The sequence below is a fragment of the Xenopus laevis genome, chromosome 1L (genome assembly GCF_017654675.1).
Source record: "Xenopus laevis strain J_2021 chromosome 1L, Xenopus_laevis_v10.1, whole genome shotgun sequence".
Lineage (NCBI taxonomy): Eukaryota > Metazoa > Chordata > Amphibia > Anura > Pipidae > Xenopus > Xenopus laevis.
The window spans coordinates 91,814,409-91,840,597 of NC_054371.1; the positions used below are offsets into that span (position 1 = coordinate 91,814,409).

The 26,189-nt window shown below is 39.1% G+C and overlaps 1 protein-coding gene across 1 annotated transcript in view; it reads right to left on the reverse strand.

Moving 5' to 3' along the window:
* Positions 1-26,189, reverse strand: part of arhgap24.L (Rho GTPase activating protein 24 L homeolog) — a 366,864-nt gene that overhangs the window by 168,964 nt on the left and 171,711 nt on the right. The window contains exon 3 of the mRNA XM_041591276.1: positions 21,200-21,287. Coding sequence (XP_041447210.1) covers positions 21,200-21,287 — 88 coding nt within the window. The remainder of the gene's footprint in view (positions 1-21,199; positions 21,288-26,189) is intronic.

Consider the following 26,189-nt stretch of genomic DNA (forward strand, 5'->3'; position numbering starts at 1 on the left):
TCGGTAAACTTATGAACAATGGCCACCAAAATGTTCAGAGGAACCCTGGCAATCATATTTAGGGTGCTTTTTCTTAGTACGTAATGATGCATGGGTGATATGGTGCTGGGAAGTTGAAGCTTTGAGGCAATTTTCAGATATTTCACCAAAACAGACAATTGTGGGAAAGCCTTGCGACTCAGTAGTTTGGAGAAGAAAGGCATGGGTACCCATTTTAGATTCAGTAGAATGTGTACTTTCCAAAAATATATGGGTTCGGGGGGTAAACATATATTTCTGTGTTTTTTACCCCACAAAAATGCAGTCAATGTGTTGATTTCTCATTAGATGGTTACCCACAGGACTATTTGTATGCGCTAACTTCATTTTGAGGCCTCTAAATGCCAGATACTTTGGTAAACCTATGAACAATGGCCACCAAACTGTTTGGAGGAACCCTGGCAATCATGTTTAGGGTGCTTTTTCTTGGTGCGTAATGATACATGGGTGATATGGTGCTGAGAAGTTGAAGCTTTGAGGCAATTTTCAGATATTTCACCAAAACCGACAATTGTGGGAAAGCCTTGCGTCTCAGTAGTTTGGAGCAGAAAGGCATGGGTACCCATTTTAGATTCTGTAGAATGTGTATTTTCCAAAAATATATGGGTTTTGGGGGGTAAACATATATTTCTGTGTTTTTACCCCACAAAAATGCAGTCAATGAGTTGATTTTTCATTAGCTGAAGTTACCCACAGGACTATTTGTATGCGCTAACTTCATTTTGAGGCCTCTAAATGCCAGATACTTTGGTAAACTTATGAACAATGGCCACCAAAATGTTCAGAGGAACCCTGGCAATCATATTTAGGGTGCTTTTTCTTAGTACGTAATGATACATGGGTGAGATGGTGCTGGGAAGTTGAAGGTGTGAGGCAGTTTTCAGATATTTCACCAAAACCGACAATTTTGGGAAAGGCTTGCGACTCAGAATGTGTACTTTCCAAAAATATATGGGTTTGGGGGGTAAACATATATTTCTGTGTTTTTACCCCACAAAAAATGCAGTCAATGTGTTGATTTCTCAGTAGCTGAAGTAAAGTCCTGAGCAATTTGGATGTGCTAACTTCATATTGGTGTCTCTAAATGCCAGATACTTTGGTAAACCTATGCATGATGGGTCAAACTGTTCAGTGGACCCCTGGCAATCATATTTCATGTTCTTTTTCTTGGTACCTAATATAGTTTGGGATATGCGGAGCAGCAAAATAAAACCTTTGAAATGATTTTTCAGAATTTTGAATTTTTTTTTGAAAAACCACTATGTTCAGACAAGCTTTTATGCTTGGTAGTTGGGAGTAGAGAGACATAGTTACCCATTTTGTAATTGGCAGAATGTGTACTTTTCAAAAATGTATGGTTTTCTGGGGTAAACCTACGGTTTCAGGATTTTTTGCCTTGGAATCTAAAGCATGCCGTTTTCTGCCTTAGTGCTTTCAAAATTCGGTAATATACTGCCGGGAGTTTTTGCTGTACAGAAGTCCTAAATCTCCCTAAAACTATACATATCTGGTATTGGTACGTTCAAGAGACATAAGGCTTTCCAAATCAGTTGGATTTTCATCCGTAAAATGAAATATTTTTCTGGTATAAATTGATATACGATGAAAAATGGTGATTTTTCATTTTTTTTTGGTATTTAGCACTATAAATTTTTTTGCACAGGTGGAAATACATGAAAACTCAGGCAGATTTAGAAAGCTCAGTTTCTACCTAAAAAAACAATGTATAGTTTTCCTAGGTAAACTATAGGTTTCCCCTCAGAAAATGCCCCTAAAGTGAGAGAGTACAAAATTTTTCAAAAACGGCTGGCATTTCGCTTAACCAAAATGTGAAATTCTGCTGGCACTTAAAGGGTTAAAATTTTACTATAGGATGTGTGCCCACATTTAGATCCTTGAGTACTTTCATAGTGATTTCAAGTCTAACTTACTATAAAATATGCTTGCCTGAGAACATATTTGCCTTCTGTTCATGATATTTAAAAATAAATTAAGCAATTTAAACTGACATTTCTGGATTGTCTGGAAGAACATGGATACCTAATTTGTGACTGTGTGATTTATTATTTTAGATTAAATTGGTAATGTTGGAGAAATCTCTCAAATTTCTATCTCTCTTCAAATTTGCTGGAACAACAGTCTTAAACAAAATATAATTATAAAGTAAAGTGATATCAACTCCAGCCACAAAATGGACTTATAAAGTAATATAATTTGTTTTTAAAGAACATTATTACACCAGTACCACTGGGTACCTACTGTATTACTACCCATAATTAAGTTTGTGCAGGCAGACAAAATGCATCAAATGATGTTTTGGGTCTAGTATGAATGAACTGTTTTTTGGGACTAAGTGCTATAAGCATCATTTGGGCCAATGTTAAATAACAGTATAAAAGCACTGTAGGTACATAGTTACATAGTTAAATTGGGTTGAAAAAAGTCCATCAAGTTTAACTCATTATTTTCCAAATAAAAACCAAGTATCCATACACACACCCCTCCCTACTTTCACATAAATTATATATACCCATATCTATACTACTATAGAATGTAGTATCACAATAGCCTTTGATATTATGTCTATCCAAGAAATCATCCAAGCCATTCTTAAAGGCATTAGCTGCATCAGCCATCACAATGCATTCCACATGCTCACTGACGTCACGCTAAAGAACCATCTATGTTGCTTCGAATGACAGTTCTTTTCTTCTAGTCTAAAGGGGAGGCCTCTCTTACGGTGATCCTCTTTATGGGTAAAAAGGTCCCCTGCTTTTTGTCTATAATGTCCTCTAATGTACTTGTAAAGTGTAATCATATCCCCTCGCAAGCGCCTTTTTTCCATAGAAAACAACAACAACAACCTTGACAGTCTACCCTCATAATTTAAGTCTTTCATCCCTCTTACCAGTTTAGTTGCACGTCTCTGCACTCTCTCCAGCTCATTTATATCCCTCTTAAGGACTGGAGTCCAAACCTGCACTGCATACTCCAGATGAGGCCTTACCATGGACATGTAAAGAGGCATAATAATGTTTTCATCCCTTGAGTTAATGCCCTTTTTATGCAAGGCAGAACTTTATTTGCTTTAGTAGCCACAGAATGACACTTGTCAGGAGCTACCTGGGATCGAACTCTGAACTTTACACTTACAAGCTTCTGCATTTTCTCATTGAGCCACTGGAGACCTTTGGATTCTGATTCTACTGGTATGATGAAAGACTTTCTACCTTTTATGTCTTCTCATCTCCTCCTCCTCCTTCTTGCTCTACCAGGTGTTGGTAATTTGATAATTAAGGGCCTTTATAAGCCTGTTACTAATGTTACCCCGGTGCTTGATCATTGAAGCTCCCAAGCTAGATCCGGCATACTCCTTGTTCCTGTGACTCCTGATTCCTGCTTTTGTTCCTGAGATTCCTGCTTGTTCCTGAGATTCCTGCCTTGTTCCCTGTGCCTGTGTTCTCTGCTACAGTTCCCCTTACCTGCTCTCTGTTGGACCTCCTGGTAATTGACCTCGGCTTGTTTACTGGACTACCCTCTGCCATCAGCCTGCCTCCGACCTCGGCCTGCCATACGGATTTGTTATTGCCTTCAGCCTGCCCCCGACCTCAGCCTGTTTCTCGGACTTGCTTATTGTTGCCTGCCCTTGACCACCAACCGGTGTAAGAACTTTTTATCTTTTGGTTCATCTGTTATACTGCCATACTTTTCATTATTAAAACATTCTTCTGCTTAACATGTTTCCGGCCTATCAAAACCTCAAATACCCGCTGTACTCGTGTTATACAGCACCAAGGCTCCTAACTACCAGCCACTCACCTGTGGCCAAGCCTGACAACACTGCCCAGAATTAGACAACTTGTTATCTACAAAAACCCCTAGATCCTTCTCATTTAAGGACAACACACTATCATTTAGTGTATAACTTGCATTTATATTATTTTTGCCAAAGTGCATAACCTTGCATTTATCAACATTGAACCTCATTTTCCAGTTTGCTGCCCAGTTTCCCAACTTAGAGAAATCACTCTGCAAAGTGGCAACATGGAACCTATAGTTCTGCATAATTTAGTATCATCTGCAAAAATAGAAACAATACTTGCAATGCCCACCTCCAGGTCAGTAATAAACAAGTTGAAAAGCAAGAGACCTAGTACAGAGCCCTGCTGTACTTCACTAACAACATTGGTCTAATTAGAAAATGTTCCATTTACCACCACTCTTTGTAGGCTATCTTTTAGCCAGTTCTCTATCCAGGTTCGATCGTCAGTTTGATCGGTAGCGGGAGCGGAGAGTAGACAGAAGGGAGCACAAAAGGCAGCAGCCCCACCGCCAGCCTCAGTTACCATCAACACCCTGGGAGAAGTTAAAGCGAGCCAACCACCGGCCCGAGTCACCACCTCTGAAGTCAGCCAAACTTACACCATCAAAGACACAATGAGCAGCGAGGTTGAAACACAAGAGCAGCAGCCAGACGCATTGGAGGGCAAGGCCGGCCAGGAACCAGCGACCACCGTGGCGGAGAAGAAGGTCATTGCAACCAAGGTTTTGGGCACAGTCAATGGTTTGCAACCAAGGTTTTGGGCACAGTCAAATGGTTTAATGTGCGCAATGGTTACGGCTTTATTAACAGAAATAACACCAAGGAAGATGTATTTGTACACCAAACTGCCATCAAGAAGAATAACCCTAGGAAGTACCTTCGCAGTGTGGGAGATGGTGAAACTGTTGAGTTTGATGTAGTGGAGGGTGAAAAGGGTGCAGATGCAGCTAATGTAACTGGTCCAGGGGGTGTTCCAGTCCAAGGCAGCAAATATGCTGCAGACCGTAATAATTACAGGCGATATCCACATCGCAGAGGTCCTCCACGTAACTACCAGCCAAGCAGAAGAAACAAAACCACATGCCTCAAGAACATCATCAAACCAGCCGATAAAGGGGGTGCAGTGGTCATTATGAACACTTTGGACTTATGAACACTTTGGACTACATCACAGAGGCCCACAGACAGCCATCAAACTCCAATCACTATACTAAATTTTATACTGACCCCACAACTGCCTATAGGAAAGAACTAAAAAACTTAATCAAGACACTACCAGCCGCACAATCACATCTAATAGATTTGGTACCAGAGAATCCCAAAACAGGCACCTTCTATATGCTTCCTAAAATCCACAAAGAAGGTAAACCTGGATGACCTATAGTATCTGGGATTGGTACTCTGACAGAGGGCATATCAGGATGGGTTGAGCAGATCTTAAAACCTGTTGTAAGGGGCACAACAAGCTATTTACAAGATACAACTGATCCGCTAAACAAACTTGCAAGCATAGGACCACTTCCAGAGGGTACAATTTTGGCAACAATGGATGTGGAATCATTATATACAAACATTCCACACAAGGATGGTATAGATGCCTGCAAAACATTTCTGGAAAAGCACGATCTACCTTTCCAAGCTGTTGTACAACTGATTGAGTTTACATCAACACACAACTGCTTCTTTTTTGGCCAGGAATATTTCTGCAATGGATGGGAATCAGTATGGGTACACGCTTTGCCCCCCCAGTATGCCAACCTCTTCATGGAAAAACTAGAAGAGGACTTCCTCTCCACATGCAACACCAAGCCTCTGACATACCTCCGCTATATAGATGACATATTCATAATCTGGACAGATACTGAACAAGAACTCAGTTTCACAAACAGTTTCAGGACTTTCATCCAACTACCAATTTCAAAATGAACTACTCTTCCACTCACGTCCACTTTCTGGACACAACCATTCACATCAGGGAAAATACTATTCAAACTACCATATATCGAAAGCCAACGGACAAACCATCATATGTAATGTATGACAGCTTTCACCCTGACCACACTAAACACTCAATAATCTACTGCCAGGCTTTACGGTACAATCGTATATGTTTGGACAACGATGAAAGGAATCACCACCTCAAAACACTCAAAGCAGACTTCATCAACAGGGGCTACAACCCCATGATTGTAGATCAATACATTCATGCAGCCACCAGGATTCCCAGAACTCACCTTCTTCAATATAAACAAAAACCTGAAATAAATCGGGTTCCCCTAGTGGTCACATACAATCCACAACTAAGGACTCTCAGAAAAATAGCCAGAGATCTACAAGGTACACTTCATAAGGACGAGAGGCTCAAAAGCATATTCCCAGACCCACCACTCCTAGCATTCAGACAGCCTCCCAACCTAAAGTCACTAATAACAAGAAGTACCTTATTGCAACCCACAAAAAATGGAACATACCCCTGTGGCAAAAAACAATGCAAAACCTGCCCACACATCCTGACTTCAGACAAAATACCAATTCCAGGCACATTAGAGGAATACAGCATCCATCGTCACTACAACTGTTCTACTTCCAATGTGGTGTATTTAATACAATGCGCTAAATGCATAACAGGGGGGCTGTATATGGGAGAGACTGGGCAAAGCCTGAGAAAGAGAAATACACACCACTGATTCACTATAACCAATAAAAAACTGGACACACCAATAGGAAATCATTTCAATGGCCCTCATCACTCCATAAAGGATTTAAGAATTTTGGTTCTTAAGGGCAATTTTAAACAGATAATGAAAGAAAAGTGTGGGAATACAAATTAATGGAAACTTTCAATTCTCTGAAGAATGGACTAAACCTGGGCCTTGGATTTATGGCTAATTATGTGGACTAAGAAAGGACTGCACCAGGTCAGAAATACCAACATGTCTGGATATGGACTAAGAGACCATATGGAATTCCTTTGATTCTACACTCCAATAATTCAGCCCTAATTTATACTCAGCCTCTTTGACCCACATTATCTTGTACCTTATCTGCAGACCCCCTCTTAAATGACTTTGACACCTTACACGTAGATTTATATTCCTTTTTGTTGGTCATTTGACCTATGAGCTGAATGTTGTATATATACCAGAGAACACCACAGCTTCAGTGTTATCCGCTTGAAAAAGGAACTAAAATGTTGTGAAAGCTTGCTATGATTATATTAGTTAGCCAATAAAGGTATCACCTTTATGTTATTTTTATTTTTTTACTGGCTAACACGGTACAGCAACTTTACCTCTATCCAGGTACAAGTACTATGTTCCAATTTTCACATGGATTATTCTTTGTGTGAAAATATATGGAGTTATCATCATTATCCATCCCTTGCGTCCCCCATCAACCACTGGGATGGATGTTATGGGAGCCCTCCCCCGTCTATTTAAGAAGATGCCTGGATGAAAAGACTGTCAACATTGGAACCATTCAATATTAACGTTATTATTATCAACATGTATTTTTAGAGTGCCAACATATTGCGCAGTGCTGTATCATGTGACCATATAACTAAATCACGTGAATTACATACATAGAACATACATACATACTGTAACTACCAGTACCTGTACAAAAGGGGAGAAAGGCCCTGTGCAAAAGAGCTTACAATCTAAAGGGGAAGGGAATGAGACACAAGGTATGGGAGTGGGCAAGATCAGAAATAAGCAGGTGAGCGACATAGCATATGGTATTGCATTTGGTAGCTAAACAGAGTGAGGGTTGGCTTCTCTAAATAAATGTGTTTTAACAGATCTTTTTAAAGCAGAATGGTTGGGAAAAAGTCAGACAGACTGTGCGAGAGAATTCCAGAGGAGGGGGCAGCCCTTGCAAAGTCTTAAATCCGAGCATGTGAGGAGTTAACGAGAAAAGTGTTGAGGACCAGGTTTGTAGAAAAGCATAGTTAGCGGCTGGGTGAGTATCTAGAGATGAGTTCAGAGATGTAGGCTGGGGCAGAATTATGAAGTGCTCTGAATGTTAATGTCATTAGTTTGAATTTTATTCTGAAAGGTAGCGGAAGCCAGTGCAGGGATTGACAGAGTGGCATGGCAGAAGAGGAGCAGTTGCTGAGATGTATAAGACTGGAGGCAGTGTTCATTATGAACTGGAGAGGTGACAGTCTCTGGCAGGAAAGGTCAATTTATAGAGAGTTACAGTAGTCTAGATGTGATATGATGGGAGAGTGAATAAGAATTTTGGTGCCATCTTGAGTGATAAATGATCGTAACAGTTTTCACTAAATTCAGACCAAGTAAAAACAGTATTATTGCTAAGATTCTTTTTCATTAAATACTTTAAGATAATTTAAAGCCAAAATATACTTATTATTGTAGTTTTTTTACTATATATTTTAGATCAGTGCTGTCCAAGGGCAAGCAGAGAATGGCACACACAAGCAGCACTGGGCAAGCAGAGAATGGCACACACAAGCAGCACTGGGCAAGCAGAGAATGGCACACACAGGCAACACTGGGCAAGCAGAGAATGGCACACCCAAGCAGCACTGGGCAAGCAAAGATTGGCACACACAAGCACCACTGGGCAAGCAGAGAATGGCACACACAAGCAGCGCAGCACTGAGCAAGCAGAGAATGACACACACAAGCAGCACTGGGCAAGCAGAGAATGGAACACACAAGCAGCACTGGGCAAGCAGAGAATGGCACACACAAGCAGCACTGGGCAAGCAGAGAATGGCACACACAAGCAACATTAGGCAAGCAGAAAATGGCATACACAAGCAGCACTGGGTAAGCAGATAACAGCACATACAAGCAGCACTGGGCTAGCAGAGAATGGCACACACACACAGCACTGGGCAAGAAGAGAATGGCACACACAAGCAGCACTGGGCAAGCAGAGAATGGCACACACAAGCAGCACTGGGCAAGCAGAGAATGGCACACACAAGCAACATTGGGCAAGCAGAGAATGGCACACACAGGGAGGGAAGGCAGAACAAAGCAGGTGACAGGGAAACCTATGATTCTAATGTGTACTACATATAATGACACAGTGCTGGTGGTCCATTAGCATTTTGAATAAGGTGTGAACATGTGAACAATGTGGGCAGTTTCAGTCTGGGTCTCAGGTGTGAACAGTACAGGACTTTATATTTGTTAATACAATAGAGGTGTCACAAGTATGAACAATGCAGGGGGATCACAGGTGTGAACAATACAGGGGATTAGTCTGATTTTGAGGTTTAAAATATGCAGGGGCCAGTTAATCTCTGTAGTAATACCTTTTAAAGTTTACATATGGTAAACAGACACAGCATGTGGGGGCCACAGAAGGGGGGGGGGCGCCAGTTGGACAGCCATGTTTTAGATCATAAAAAACAATTACCCATTGCCAATTGCTACATCATTCCATTAATTTGGCACCCCGCCCCCCCCCCCCGAAACTAGTTTAGTAATGCATTTCAGATTATGTCATAAATTTGATTATTTTTCATTTTTAAATATAAACTATGTAACAAAAAATTAAAAAGATATATTATATGGTTAATATATCTTTCTCAAACACTCATGTTCTTAGAAACTTATGATTTGGAACTTTGTAGACTATGGAATCAGGATTAGAATGATATTGTTTCATGTTACAAGTCAAATTTATAGAATATAGATTCTTTTACACGATTATCATATGAATACCATCTTTCCATTAAATTACACATTTTCTGTTGCTGTTCATGATATCTTTGCTTCCTTATTTTAGGTAAAGGTTACTATCTCAGTACAAAGCAGATTGCCATGGAAACAGTTGCAACAAAATTAATTCAAAATGCTTGATATTGCTTGCAAGTGCTCAAATAGCTCAGCCTGGAAAGTAGAAGTTTAAAATGAGCATAGAAACTTTATTCAATGAACCTGCCAGTAATTCCGCAGAAGAGTGCTTACATTTGCATTATGCGAACATTCATTGCTATTCATAAATTTAGTTTAGCTTTATAAATCACCGGATTAATATTTAATACAAATTGTATGTAAAATAATTGTAATATTTCCATCAGTATCGTTGACGTCCAACACATACGTTGGCCCATTGACAGCCAGGATCAATTGCTGTCCTAAATAACTAAATAAATTAATACAATGATGATTTATTTAGGACAGCAATAGCGCAGTTTATCTGGAGATCCTGGTTGCTATTGGAATGGTGCCTAGCAACGGTGGCTACTTGGGCAGTGTCCACCAGTGGAGTGTAGACAGATCCATTGGCTGGATACTGGCAATCCGTCTTAGTTCGACTGCTACAGGTAATGAACTTGATCGCTTCTAATCAGCAGGTTATCTGACCTACATCACCTGCTCTATTTCCTCTGTATGCACTTTCACTGCAATTTTCCGCTATCCTACATCAGAAATAGGGATGCATCGAATCCAGGATTCGGTTCGGGATTCGGCCAGGATTCGGCCTTTTTCAGCAGGATTCGGATTCTGTTAGATGTGACTTTGTTAGATCAATCCAGTCCCCTCAGGAGGGCTCTCCTTGTTGCTGAAATATGTGGGGGGAATCCAGGGCAACAGAACATTAGGAATAGCTACAAGTAGTGTTATGATAGCCCATAATCAAATGGAAATGACAATTGTGAATGCATACAATCACACTTTTAGTTGATCGTTCCTTTTTCCTCATGGTCCACACCTGAGCAAACCTTAACAATGGAACTTGAACTTTAAGTTTCAAATAATGGCAAGCCTTTGCGTGAGAAAGCTGCTACTAAAATGCAGAACTTGCAATGGAATAGTGATGGATTTCATATATGCTTTGTACTTACATGAAATGGCCCTAAGGAACCTAAAACTGATACATGCAATTTGAGGCTAAGACTTGTTTGAACCATGCACTGTAATTAAGGTTACACAGAAAACCAATCGGCATTCCAAACAAAACCTGCAGGAGTGGAAGTTGTATACATATTAAAGCGTGAGAAATCTCTGAACTGACGAAAACCTGCATACCTTTAAAAGGATTTTTTTTTCTTGCATAGTATTCCCATCAAAGTGAATGCTTCTCATTGTGCAAATGGCAAAGAGCAACACAAATTTTTACAGTTTGAATAAATTCAAAACAAGCTTAAAGTGATACTGACACTAAAATTTTTCTTTTCAAAATTTGAATATACATTAAGGGGCATATTTATCAAAGGTCGAGGTGAATTTTCAAACAAAATAAATTGACTGTCTCTTTAAAAATTCGACTTCGACCATTCTCTATCTAAAACCTGCCGAATTGTTTTAGCCTATGGGGGACCTCCTAGAACCTATTTGGAGTCAATTGGTAGACTTTGAAAAAGTCTTTGGGAGAAACTTCGACTACGAATTCGATCAAATGCGCTATTCCTTTGATTCATATGATTTGAATTTGGTCAATATGGAACTATTCAATCGAAAACAGACCTAATCGACCAAAAAAAAAACTTTGACTTAATTTTGGTTGGTCTTTTTGAATTTGAATTTCGAAGTTTTTTCAATTCGAAATTTGACCCTTGATAAATATGCCCCTAAAAGTTACCTATAGCTCATGTTTGCTGATAGTTCTGCTTTTATAAGTAATTGTTAGTTGAAGTTCCTAAACCTGACTGTCCCATCTCAGCCTTTCTAATGCATGGGGGTGAGAAAGGTAATGTAAAAGCATCAGGCAAACTTTTATGGCAAAATTATACATTTTCTATTTTTAAATAGAATTCAAAGACAATGTTATAATATATATATAAAAAAAGGTTATCTTCTGTTGTCAGTATCTCTTTAAAGGAGAAGGAAAGCTACTGAAGCAGTTTATTGCCAATAGATTAGCTAAAATAGCACAAGCTATAACACTATATTTATTCTGCAGAATGCTTTACCAAACTTGAGTAAACAGCTCTTGAAGCTCTCTCTGTTTGTTTAGGATAGCAGCTGCCATATTGGCTTGGTGTGACATAATTTCCTGCCTGAGTCTCTCCCTGCTCACTCATAGCTCCCGGCTCAGATTACAGCAGGGAGGGGGAGAGGAGCATGCTCAAGGCTGTGCCCTGGAGGTTTAAGATGAAAACAGGAAGTCAGATACAGAAGCCCATGTATACACAATAGAAAGAAAGAAATGTGGTGTTTCTGTTGACAGAGGACTCAGAGCAGCATTACTTTGAGGGTTTACTGGTGTATTTTTTTTCTAATAAAGCTTAGTTAATTTTAGCCTTTCCTTCTCCTTTAAAGAATCTCTAGTTACAGAGCAGTCAGCCACAGTTCCAGGGGTTCTATACAGCCAGTTCAAGTGCAATTAATCAAACTCCACCAACCTTAAATTTATTAAAGGGGACGTGTCACCCTAAGAAATAATTCTAAATGTTTTTCTATTGTGTTAGTCAAGGTCAAATAAACTTTACTTAACTATATAAATTATTTAATTCTACCTTGATGAATTTGCCATTTATTTTATACAGCATTTTACACTTTACAGCTTTTTTATTGGCGTTAATTGTTTTATACAGTATGATAAGCATGCCTCAAATTTTGCCCAGGTGCATTAACATGTAACAACCAATCAGCTGGCAACATTTACTGTAGGGAAGCTCAAAAGACAAACCTCTGGTGCAATACTTCAATCAAGTAAATTTAAGTGCAAATGCTCCAGTATTATTGTTTAATTTCAAGTGTATGTGCAAATATTTTCCATTCAAACACGTGTAGGTGTAAGGTGATCTAAATTAATAATTGATTGAAGCAATAATACTATGGTGGCATCTCCAACAATTTGGGGAGGTTGTCTGTGGGAACCATTTATGTAAGAGAAATGGTGGATGATACCAACTTGTTATTAGTTTATAAATGTTTTATTTTATACACAAATGGGTATAGCAATGCCTCTTCCCACTTTTTCTTATAGGTATGAGGAAAGGTATTAAGGTCTCTGTCGTTTAAGAGATAGTACCATCGAGAGATGAGTTTTCTTTGGGAGAAGCCATATTTGCAGATCTGAGCTACTAGGTTATTCTCTGGTGCAGTGTCTTTTGGACAGAGAGATAATGCAAAACGTCTCATCTGTAGGTATTGAAGGTTAGTGAGGTTATCCAGATTAGGTTCACTTTGTAAGTCTTGAAATTGTTTAAGTTTTCCATCCAGGGATGAAATAACTGGCCTACATGAAAAAGATTTGCAGTAATCGCTAGTGAGACAAAATCTGGGTTATTGATTAATGGGGTTAAATGAGTAGGGGCACAACTGATGTCAAGTTTCTTAATAATCTTATGCCATAGAGACAGTGTATGTACCGTAAAATGTAGCATAGTCTTTTTCAGGTCTGGTGATGGTACTCTTTTGGATCAAAGCAGGGAAGCTAAGTATAGGGAGTGAGTGGTTGATTTCTACCAAGGCCCATTTCATGGAAGGGTTAAAGTTGGCCCAGTCCCCAACCTGCTTAACCTGTGCAGAAAGATAGTAAGTCATTATATTCAATACTGCCATGCCACCCATCGATTTAGCAGTATATGTAGCTTATTTCGAGACTCTGTGCCATTGGTTCCCAAGAAGAATTTTAGGACTGCAGTACACTGTTTGTGTCTGCATTTGGGACTGGTATCAGGAATGTCAAAAAGGTATACCAGCCTGGGTGGTGATGCATATCATCCTCCAGGTGGCCAATGTAGACAGCATGGAGAAAAAAAATAATATTTTCTTTCAGTTTATAAGGTGAATGAGATAGAGATAAATAAGCTGTGTGGAGGGTCTGATACCCATTATTTTCACCTTGGTTGTCTTGGGAAGTGTTCAGTGGCCACCAGGCCAGGTAGAGATCAAGGTGGAGCTATCTGTGGGGTACGGGGTAAAGGTGAGGAGTGTGGAGATCGACGTCTCCATAGCCATATGATGTCGTACTCCAGGTTGGGGTAGTCTGCATTGCAGTGGAATGGAATGAGGTGTCAATGAGGTTTCACTGCCATCAATGCCTAACTGCCACAGGAAATGGGCCTTCTGGCTGGGTCTTAGATTGAGAACTGGGTGCCAGTTTGTTTGAGTAATGGGTCTCAAAGCTATTCTGTGAAAGTGAGTAAAGACAGATCATTAAAGACTTAAATGTTCACCAGTGCCCTGTGGGCCCTGTTCATTCTCCAGGCCTCTGGTAGGAGATCTGGATTTATTATGGAGAAGAGGTCCCTCAGATATTACCTTAATTCTTGGTTTGCTACAGAGTTGGGTATCCCTTGTTGAAGTTTTGTCTACTTTCCCTGTTCTCCAGGTCCTCCAGTAGCAGTCTGATGGGGCATAATTCTTCCCTCAGGGAGGCATTTTTGAGATAAGACAATTTTTGGATTAGTTAATCTGAGATGTTTCCTAATTTGTCATTGCACTCCCCCAGTGTTGAGATTTCCAGCATAAATTCTGTAACTACAGCTTTCAGTGAGGCTGTTATAATACGTGTAAGCCTGTTGTGTAATGCTTCCAGCTGTGTTGAAAGTTAGTCTGCTGTTATCGCAGGCTGTGCAGTGGTAGTGTGCGTCACCTATAGGTTAGGCTGGGCCTCCATCTCTGTGAATTGTTCCCCTGATATCACTATTGCCAGGTCTGCTGAGTGGAGGGTGAGCTAGAGAGGTGACTGGCAACCATCTTGGGATTCAGGATTGTAGTGGTGCAGAGTTCTGCAGTTGAGGAACAATGATAATATCCTTGGCGCACTTTCCACCCATCTCTATGGAGTCTCGGCACATGCTCTGTGTTTCTGTCACCTGCCTGAACTTACTGTAGGAACCGATTCACAAAATACTTTATAAATAGAATATAAATATCCTGATACAAGGCTGATTACTAATTAATTTAAAGTAAGAGGAAGGTGATGAATACACTAGTAAACCCTAAAAGTCATGCTGCTCAGAGTGCTCTGTCAGAAGAAACACCACATTTCTTTCCTTCTATTGTGTACACATGGGTTTCAGACTTCCTGTTTTCAGCTTAAACCTCCTGGTTGTGGGCTTGAGCATGCTCAGTTCCTCCCTCATACCTTCCCTGCTGTAATCTGAGCTCAGAGCTATGGGCAAGCAGGAAAAGACAGTAAGTGATGTCATGGCAAGCTAATTTGGCAGCTACTATCCTAAACAAACAGAGACAGTGTCTAGAGCCATACTCAGGTATGGAAAGCATTCTAAAGATTTAAAATGCCATTCTAACTTGCACTGTTGTGGCTAATCTATTGGCAATAAATTACCTTGGTAGCTTTTAGTGATGTGCAAAACTAATTGAATTCAATGGGTATCAAAATATTTTTTACGTGAGCGACAATTTTTGTATGCATCAGTTCCATGATGGGTGAACCTCATGATGATTTGTGAGGACCCCTAAGCTTAGCTTCTTAGCATCTGCCCAGTGCACATGAAGCAGGTGACCAAGATGGTGCTATGCACAACTTTGAAAGCTTAAATCATTATTGTTATAAATGATGCCTATCACACAAAATGTTTTCCTCTACTGAATGTGTGGTATAATACAGCCAGCACTTTGGTGCTGTATTAGCCCTCACCTCTGGTGGGGGAAACAAAGCCCCCTCATTCCTCTAGGAATCCCATTTATCTAGGTACTGCTTAGCCATGTTCAAGGCTTACTACTCACACAGCACACTGTGTAGTGGCACTGGGTACTTAATGTGTGCCTGTATCCTGAAATATGAATCAAAATGGAGAAAAAAGTTTGCAAGTCATATTGCTTTTTCTGGGTATAAAAAAGGCACAACATTTGTGCAAAATTATTAAAAAATGAATAAAAGTGTTTGCTGAATTTTTCTAGTGACACCATATAATACCTTTCCCCTGTATGTTCATGTGAAAAACCAACTGCTCATATGAAACTCCACAGTGACCTGCCAATTCCATCAATGTTATCAATTATAGACACAGCTTATACAATGTACAATGATTTCATTTTGAAACATAGACACACAGAAGTTTACTTTTATATTTTTTTCTTAAACTTGCATAGCAACAACATAATTAGAATACATTTGACATCTTTTCTACAATGATTTAATATTCATGAATTATCATAAATATATATTGCATATACATAAAGATGTATTTAATAAATTATATTAATACATACCAGTGTTTTCTCATTATTGAGGAACATACATTTTTCATTTATTTTTTCCAAGTGGGAATATTGCTAAAGCTTTGTTGTAACAGCTTATTTTCATTCATCACAGTTAATCCATATTTCATGGCTTTGGGTTCAGTGCTACATAAGTCTCACCCACTTACATTCTCTAAATTATTTGCATGCATTAAGGCCATGAAAAAAAGCTTTTATGACTGCCCACAAATCTATGAAACAAGAAAACTGACTGATCCAAATCTGTTATATTGAATACTAAAACATGATATGAATTAATGGAAATCTGTATTCCTCCCAAGAACATCTATGAGAAAATATCACATTAAAAAGTAGTCATACATTCCATTTGTAGAATGACGTCAAAGACGTCAATGCTAAATAAGCAACCGAAAAAATATTCTGCAAGTAGCATGGAAAATTAATTTATCTTATTTTCCTGTAACTATATATCCATGTTGTATATACCACTATAAAGCACCACATGATAGTATTCACAGACATGAAAATGGGGCCTCGCGATCCTTCTGACTTTTTGGTTTTAAGCAGGAGGTGTCAGAAAAGTTACCACAGGGATATTTTTCATAAATTTTTCATAAATTAGTTAGGGGGAGGTTATTGTAAGTAATTTATCAGCGTTTGCAGATGACACAAAACTATTATAAAATTAATTCCATCCAGGTTGTGGCATCCTTGCAACAGGATATTGACAAACTGGCAATCTGGGCAGCTAAGTGGCAAATGAGATTCAATGTTAATAAATGTAAAGTTATGCACCTGGGATGTAAAAATATGCAATCTACTTATACCCTTAATGGTACTGCACTAGGCAAATCCATAATGGGAAAGGGACCATGGAGTCCTTGTAGATAATAAATTTGACTGTAGCAAGCAATGCCTTCAAGGGCAAATAAGGTTTTGAGCTTTATTAAAAGGGGCATTGATTAAATGGGAGGAGGGGGTCATTCTTCAACTGTATAGTTTCCTTGGAAGGACCCATCTAGAATATGTCATCAGGGTTGGACTGGGCCAGACCTGCTTGCTTCTGGCAGAGCCTTGGTCCTTCATGACTTCCCTCCGCTTCATGAGGAAATAATGCGCATTGAAGAAGGTACTCGATGGCGGAGGGAAGGGGGACAGAGTGTTCAGGGGGATTTGTGGCAGGGGCCCATGTGGGTGGCAGAGGGGGAGTCTGGTGGCCTGCGAGTGGTGTAGTGGGAGTCAGGCCTGAGGGGGTGGGGCCCCTGAAGTAGCAGCCCCAGTGGGCCCAGACCCCCCAGTCCGACGCTGTATGTTGTACAGCTTAGGTCTCCAGTGCTCAAACAGGACATTAGAGAGGGTACAGAGAAGGACAACTAAGCTGGTAAAAGGTATGTAAAATCTTAGCTATGAGGAAAGACTGGCCAAATTGGAGTTGTTCACACTGGAGAAGAGGTGCTTAACGGGTTATATGATAACTATGTATAACTATATAAGGGGATGATACTGTATAATCATCTCTCTAATGCTTTACTTACCAGTAGGTGTTTCCAGCTGACGCAAGGTCACCCATTCCTACTAGAATAAAGGAGGTTCCTCCTAAATATTCTGAAGGGATTTTTAACAGTTTGAGCTGTGAAGATGTGGAATTCTCTCACTGAATCAGTCATACAGGCTGATACATTAACTTTAAAGGAACAGTTCAGTGTAAAAATAATAGTATATTTAGTATACTAAATAGTATGTGCAAAATAAAAAAAATGTTTCTAATATGGTTAGTTAGCAAAAAAATGTAATGTATAAAGGCTGGAGTGACTGGATGTCTTATATAACAGAACAGAACACTACTACCTGCTTTTCAGCTCTCTAACTCTGAGTTAGTCAGTGACTTTCAAGGAAAACTATACCCCCAAAATGAATACTTAAGCAACAGATTATTTATTAGTTTATATCATATTAAGTGGCATATTAAAGAATCTTACCAAACTGGTATGTATATTTAAGTAAATATTGCCCTTTTACATCTCTTGCCTTGAATTACCATTTCGTGATGGTCTGTGTGCTGCCTCAGAGGTCACCTGACCAGAAATACTACAACTCTAAGGGGCCCATTCATTAAGTTCGAGTGAAGGAATAGAAGAAAAAATACTTCGAATTTCGAAGTGTTTTTTTGGCTACTTCGACCATCGAATGGGCTACTTTGACCTTCAACTACGACTTTGAATCGAAGGATTTGAACTAAAAATCGTTCGACTATTCGGCCATTCGTTAGTTGAAGTACTGTCACTTTAAGAAAAAACTTCGACCCCCTAGTTCGCCACCTACCGAAGCTACCGAACTCAATGGCTATCTTATTTTGGTCGAAGGATAATCCTTCGATCGATGGATCAAAATCCTTCGAATCGTTCGATTCGAAGGATTTAATTGTTCGATCGAACGATTATTCCTTTGATTGGAATATTTGCGCAAAACCCCCATTAATACATTAATACATCTGCCTCTAACTGTAACATGAAGAAGTGTTGAAGCAAAAGACAAAAATCTGTCTGTTAATTGGCTCATGTGACCTAAGAAGTATAGTTTGTTTATATGTTTATGTGCACATGAATCATATGATCCCAGGGGGTGGCCCTTATTTTTTAAGGTCAGCTCAGATTCAAAAGAAACAGTTATGACCCATGTGCCCCCCCCTCAAGTCACTGATTGGTTACTATCTGGTACCCAATCAGTGGAAACCATGAGAGCTGCAAAGCAGGAAGTAGTGTTCTGGCTATTATGTTACACATCCAGTCAGTCCAGCCTTTATACATTTCAGTACATTTTTGCCTAATTAACTATATTGAAAATATTTTTCTAGTTTGCACAGTCTATCTATTTACCCAGTTTTTATTTTTACCCTGAACAATTCCTTTAAGAGGGGGTTGGATGGCTTTTTAGCAAGAAAGGGAATTCAGGGTTATGGAAGAAAGCTCATAGTAACATAGTAACATAGTAAGTTAGGTTGAAAAAATACACACGTCCATCAAGTTAACCTTTTACATTTTTTTTAAATTGCCTACCTGCCAGTACAATAGCTCATAGTACAAGTTGATCCAAGGACTAGTCTATTTTGGTGTCAGGAAGGATTTTTTTTTTTTCGGAGAGGCTTCAAATTATTTTGTTTGCCTTCCTCTGGATCAACTAGCAGTTAGGCAGGTTATGTATAGACTTAAAAGGTTGAACTTGATTGACGTGTCTCTTTTTTTCACCTACTATGTTCTCTGAAATTCTTTTTAATTAATATTAAAAATTATTTTAATGCAGAAGGTTTTTTTTAAGAGACGGCAATTGCCTCCCTCCCTCACCACCACATCATAGGGGCCCCTTAGTTGAAAACTAGATGAAAGTATATATTGTATTGTATAGACATTGCTAGTTATTTCAGTATACAATTCATGTCAAATTGCCAGCTCTGTAGCCTTTATTGCACAGTAACCTGAACCCTGCACGTCAGCTGAGACATGTAGAAAATGAGTGGCAAGTACAGTGTTCTTTATTAATCTTTATTAAAGGAAAACTATACCCCCCAAACAATGTAGGTCTCTATTAAAAGATACTGAGTAAAACAGCTCATGTGTAAAACCCTGCTTCATGTAAATGAACCATTATCATAATAATATACTTTTTAAGTAAAAAGGGCAGTTGCGCCCGAAACATGTCGTGTGTGGATTAAAATAAAATTTGGCACATTTGCAGTTATCCTGCGATTTGGTCCTTTGTTCCAGACTACAGATATTGGATTGATATTTTAGGTGCTTGGACGGAGCACCATAGGAACAATAATAGGATCCACTGCAATCCTCCGTGTGTATCAATCACATTATTGATACTTTTTAAGTAGTATGTGCCATTGGGTAATCATAAATAGAAAATTGCCATTTTAAAAAATAAGGGCCGCCCCCTTAGATCGTACGATTCACTGTGCACACATACAAACCACATGTAAGGTCACATGAGCCAATTAACAGACAGAGTTCTGCCTTTTGCTTCCTCACTTCTTCCTGTTACAGTTAGTGTTGTAGTATTTCTGGTCAGGTGATCTCTGAGGCAGCACAGATAGAGTCACGAAATGGTGGTTCAAGGCAAGAGATGTAAAAGGGCAAAATTTATGTAAATATATATTCCAGTTTGGTAAGATTCTTTAATATGTCATTCAATTTGATATAAACTATCTGTTGCTTACGTATTCATTTTGGGGGTATAGTTTTCCTTTAATCCTCTTTATTAATGTTTCTATCCAAACACATCTTTTCTATCACAAGAACTGGCATATTAGATGTGCAAACATCAAGGATCATATTGAATTCATGAGAATTGGCTTTTATTAAATTTCATAAGGCAAAATAAATTACAATTCAGATAAAATAAATCGATGCAAGTGAGGAATACGGAGCAAATAGTGCCATTACAGGTATGAGATCCATAATCTAGAAACCCATTATCCAGAAAATTACAAATTACAGGAAGGCAATCTCCCATGGACACCATTTTAATTAAATAGTTCACATTTTTAAATTGATTTCCTTTTTCTCTGTAATAATAAAACAGTACTTTAGGTAAATTTATTGTTTACATGCTTTTTAAAAAGACTTAGGGGTTTATTTATAGAAGTTCGAATGTTAGAGTCTTTTATACCTCGAATGAACGAAAAGATGGAATGGTTTCCTATTTAAGTAAAACCTGAAATGGAAAAAAAGAATCTCTCGAATTGGGTTTTCAGGCAAAACCCTCTGAAAAAAACTGAACATAATGAAGGCTATTAACATCTTCAAATGGTTCAAGGAACCTCTCCTATATGACCTCAATAGGTTTTAGATGGTGTATTCAAGTTATTTCCAGGGTCGGGGTATAATAAATCCAAAAATGTGAGTTTTGACCAAAAAAATTACCCGAAAACTCGAATCTTCATGGATAACACAACTCAAATCTTAATAAATAACCCCCTTAATATATGTGGATCCAAATTATAGAAAGACCCCTTATCCGGAAAACCCCAGGGCCCGAGCATTCTGGATAACAGGTCCCATACCTGTATTACAAAAGGCATTAAGGAGCTGTAAAACTCTAACTAACAAAGACTTTTAAAAATAGTTTCTATTATTTGTGGTGTGATATACAATATAGATTGCCCCACCAAAGCAAATTTAATTTAAAGAATATTAGAGATTCCCTGAAAATCAACAGGTCCTACCTGGAACTACTTCGAACAGAAATTTTCCTGGGCTTTCTTCATTGCACGGATGTTCTACCACTTTGTTCCCTGGCAAGAAAATTGTACCCTGGAAAACAAAGAAATACAATACTTGTATTGCTTGATACCATAAACACAAAAAAATGTAGTGGTTGTAACACAGTAGAAGGGGTCTTTGGCAAGTACAGGAAACTTCAGCGCCAATACAATAAAAATATTTCTAAGTGTCTGGAAAATGTTCATTGAGATCATGGGAAATATACTGAACTGCTGGGAGTCATGAGTGTATTTTTTTAATGAGCTGTCAGAAACCTTTTAATATATAGCAATACCCATTTAAATAAACAAAAATATCCCCTTGAAAGACCATTTTTATATATTAATATATTTTACATTTTAAAAATCTTTCCAAAGATACACACGTATCTGTCACACGGTGGCTCTGAGTAAATATTATGGCTTCCTAAATATAGTAATCACACTTTCCATTCACCAGTCTCAGTACTACAGTTGTTCCCATAAAGCAGATGGTTGGATTCTTGCCAGTCTGCCAGGCCAGTCAACCTCACAACAGCTGCAATGAATATGGGAATGGCAGGTGGGTTATCGGCTTGTTCTGGAGAAGTAACAATTTGTGGCTTTGTTTGCATAATATCATTTTAACCACATTAGTTCAAAAGTAACCATTTGAAAGACTCATGTAGCAAAAATATAAATACATATATTTGTATTCATAACCGAATAGAAAACATACAGTTAATCCTGTTTTATTATGAACCACAAAAACAATACAGGATGTTTTTAAATATAACCAGTGGATTAAAGAATATTCTAGTACAGTCAGCCTTTCGAAAAAAGGGGATAACTGCCCACATCGCCTTTGCCTGATACATTTCCAACATACTGTACAGCAAATTGAATATTGCTTACAGATGAAGCCACTTGGATTTGTGAGATAAATGCGTCATGACTCATGGTTAATTGAAGAAACTGCGTTATCTAAAGTCATCTTAACTCATTTAATGCATTTAACCTTTTCATTAGCATACCAAAGCACCATTGTGAACAATGGTGAATGCTTTAATTAGATGGGATGTTGTGATGCAGTTTTCTGTGTTAAATGAGATAAATGGGATATCTGTGTTTAGTTATTCTGTGTCAAACAGACAAACCAAAGTGGCTGCATCTGTATGTGTATTAATCTTGAATAGATCACTTGGAAAGACTTCAGACCAATAATTTGTTTTGTGAGCTCTACTAATAATCAGCGCCGGATTTGTTTGCCGGCCGCCCCTAGGCCACGTGGTCCGACCAGGCGGCCGCGCGGTCCTAGCATCCGCCTACACTTCCCCTTCCCAGCGCGCTGGCGAAAAAGCGCCGGCGCAGCTGGTGTAATTGAATGGGGACCACACGTCCCCATAATGCGGCTGGGGCCGGGCCTGCTAATAATGGCATGGTGTGGTGATTTTTGCTTCAACTTTAATTTGAGTTTTCAAGCAAAAAATGTTTGAAAATTTAGAAAATTGTACATGTGTTATACAAGGCATATGATACAGCCTTTGTCTTAAACTGACCTACTGAATGTCTGTATGTCACTATCTACTGAAGAGGGAGAAAAAATGCATTAACGTTTTTTTCCAAACTTACTATCCTACTACCCTAAAACAGAATCTGTGAGAAATGAAATATTCACCTCTGTCAAGTATTTTACTTATGTACTTATGCAAGAGTGTTGCCTAAGGCAAAATTCTCACCTTGCTTCATGGCTTAATCATATACATATACTGTATGTACAGGTATCCATAAAGAAACAGTACCTTGAGTGCATCACTTCTTTATGATACTTGTTAAATATTTTTGGTAGCCCCAGAGTAGTGCTTTAATGAGGAGTGTGCTTGCTACAAATCTGTTATTATTATCAACTAGCCATCATTAAATTGCTTAGTAAATGTTAGACAATATGTTATAATGATGCATTATTATTGTCAGGTATTGCTGGGATTCAAAATAGGGACCTTTTGATTTCTGGCTCGATACCTTAAACATTGGCCAGATGAGCAGCCTGTAGGGTTGCTCCCTATATATTACCTGGCCTCTGCAGTCCCAGCCCAGCTGCAGCCTGATTGGCCAGCTGCAGCCTGTTTGGCCTCTACAGCCGCAGCCCAGCTGCTGACTGATTAGTTGCAATCAGCCAATCAGGGCCCTATTTACAGCCCTCCAAATACACCTTGCCAGAGCATTGTTTCCCAGACTAGCAGTGTGGCATTGTCCCTAGCTAAGGTTTCCAGTTCTAGCCTCCTTTCCTTGCCTTGTCTTGTCTGAACTCTTCCCTGTCTTGTTCTGCTTTAACTTCTCCTTTCTAGTTCTGCTCCGGTCCAGCTTTAAACCTTGCCCTGCCCAGCTTTGATTGCTTGTTCCCGATTTCTTCTTCCTGTTCTACCTAAAACCTTTCCCTGACTTCACCTTGTATTGACCGTGTCTAACCTGTTCCTGATTCTTGCTTCTTGAACCTGGCTTGTACATTGTACCCCTCATCTCGCTCTGCATCTTGCCCTGCCTTTTCCAGTCCTCTCTTGCTATCCTAAAATTATTATATATATTTTTCATCTGTCTACACAAATGAGGAACCAGTAAGTGAAGGTCCCAATTCTAGTAATACAACTAATGATGCATGATTCACACATGAAGAAATTCAAAAGAGACTAGAACATGTTAAGATTAACAAAGGTCCAGGGCCAGATGGTATTCATCCCAGGGTAATTAGCGAGCTTAGCTCTGTGATTGCCAAACCTCTTTACTTAATTTTTCAGGATTCATTGAGATCTGGCATAGTGCCGAGAGACTGGCGAATTGCTAATGTGGTGCCTCTATTCAAAAAAGGATCCCGTTCTCAGCCTCAAAACTATAGGCCAGTTAGTCTGACGTCAGTGGTAGGAAAGCTTTTCGAATGGTTAATAAAGGATAAGATACTGGACTTCATAGCAAATCATAATACTATGAGTTTGTGCCAGCATGGTTTTATGCGTAATAGATCTTGCCAGACTAACTTAATTTCTTTTTATGAGAATGTAAGTAGAGACCTCGATTCTGGTATGGCAGTGGATGTGATTTACTTAGAGTTTGCTAAAGCATTTGATACAGTGCCACACAAAAGGTTACTGGTTAAATTAAGGAATGTTGGCCTGGAACATAGTATTTGTACCTGGATAGAGAACTGGCTAAAAGATAGACTACAAAGAGTGGTGGTAAATGGAACATTTTCTAATTGGACCAGTGTTGTTAGTGGAGTACCGCAGGGCTCTGTACTAGGTCCCTTGCTTTTCAACTTGTTTATTAATGACCTGGAGGTGGGCATTGAAAGTACTGTTTCTATTTTTGCAGATGATACTAAATTGTGCAGAACTATAGGTTCCATGCAGGATGCTGCCACTTTGCAGAGTGATTTATCTAAACTGGAAAACTGGGCAGCAAACTGGAAAATGAGGTTCAATGTTGATAAATGCAAGGTTATGCACTTTGGCAAAAATAATATAAATGCAAGTTATACACTAAATGGCAGTGTGTTGGGAGTTTCCTTAAATGAGAAGGATCTAGGGGTCTTTGTAGATAACACGTTGTCTAATTCTGGGCAGTGTGGCTCTTCCGAGCCCCAGAGCACCCGCCAGGGTGGCTCTTCCGAGTCCCAGAGCACCCGCCAGGGTGGCTCTGACTATAGCATTTCCTTATACTTGGGTGTCAGCAAGGGTGGTTTTACCTATATCACTGCCAGAACCCCTGGCACCCACAAAGGTGATTCTGTGTTTAAAATTCTTATAAACAATGCTTAGTGATGTCATCTCTTGTAATCAGAGCTTAGTGATGTCATTTCTGTCACATGACAAATTGTGTAGTGCCCCCCTGCTGCAAAATATGAGGATATTAGAAGTCACCTCTGAGTTCCATGGCTTGTATGAAAACACTTGTCCTTCGGCCTCGTATTTTTTATATGGTCATGGAACTTCTCAGTAATATATCTTATATAATCAGCACATATCACTGCTGATTATCACTGCACATTCCCCTCTACCTCGCACAAAGTCACCCCGTATGTGTGTGCATGGGAGAAGAAAGGATATGACCCATTAAAAAGAACAACACATGGACAGTATAATGGTGTTGATGTTAAAAGCATGAATGTATCCCTGTCTAATAATGTTTAATAATTTCACTTGAATTTTTGAGACATTCTGTCATCCTGTCTGATCGCAGATGATATACCCTGTTGGCGTTGGTGGCCGCATGGTACAGTACTGCTCCATATAGGATTGCCACCTATCCGGATTTCACCAGTTTGTCATGAACCCTCCCCTGATGTCATCGGCCCTACCCCTGACATCACTGGTGTGGAGTAGTGTGGAGTAACCTATGCATTGCCAAAATTATTTAGAAACCACGTCTACATTTTTTATGTAATTATCATTATAAAACCAGTTTTATAATTTTCAGTTTTTTACCTACCAACTTTATTTCGGTCCCCTTAAAGGGGACCAGTCACACTGACAAATAATTTCAAATCATTTTCTATCATGTTAGTTGAGCAAAATAAACTTTATTTACTTACACTTTACATATATTTTTTTAATTTTGTTTACTTCAGTCTTGGAATTACAATTACACAATTACAGCAAGCAGGCAGGCAGGCACCATTTTGTTGTGGACACTATTATTAAGGCAAGTTATGTATCACCACAAATCTTGTGTATGCACCAGAATGGGGGACCTAATGCCCATGTGCAGTTCCCTACACAATTATATAGGGAGATGAGAGGAGTAAAATGATATCTAGGAAGTACTGAATGGAAGGTGAAAGTAATTGACTGCTCCATCTCTTTGCCTCAGGCATAGAGACAGGGCAGCCAATTTTTGATTGACAGCTCAGATATTTAAACACCTTTATAACAGGTGTGGATGTTTAAATGAAAAAAAGAATTTGGATTTCATGTTTAATTTG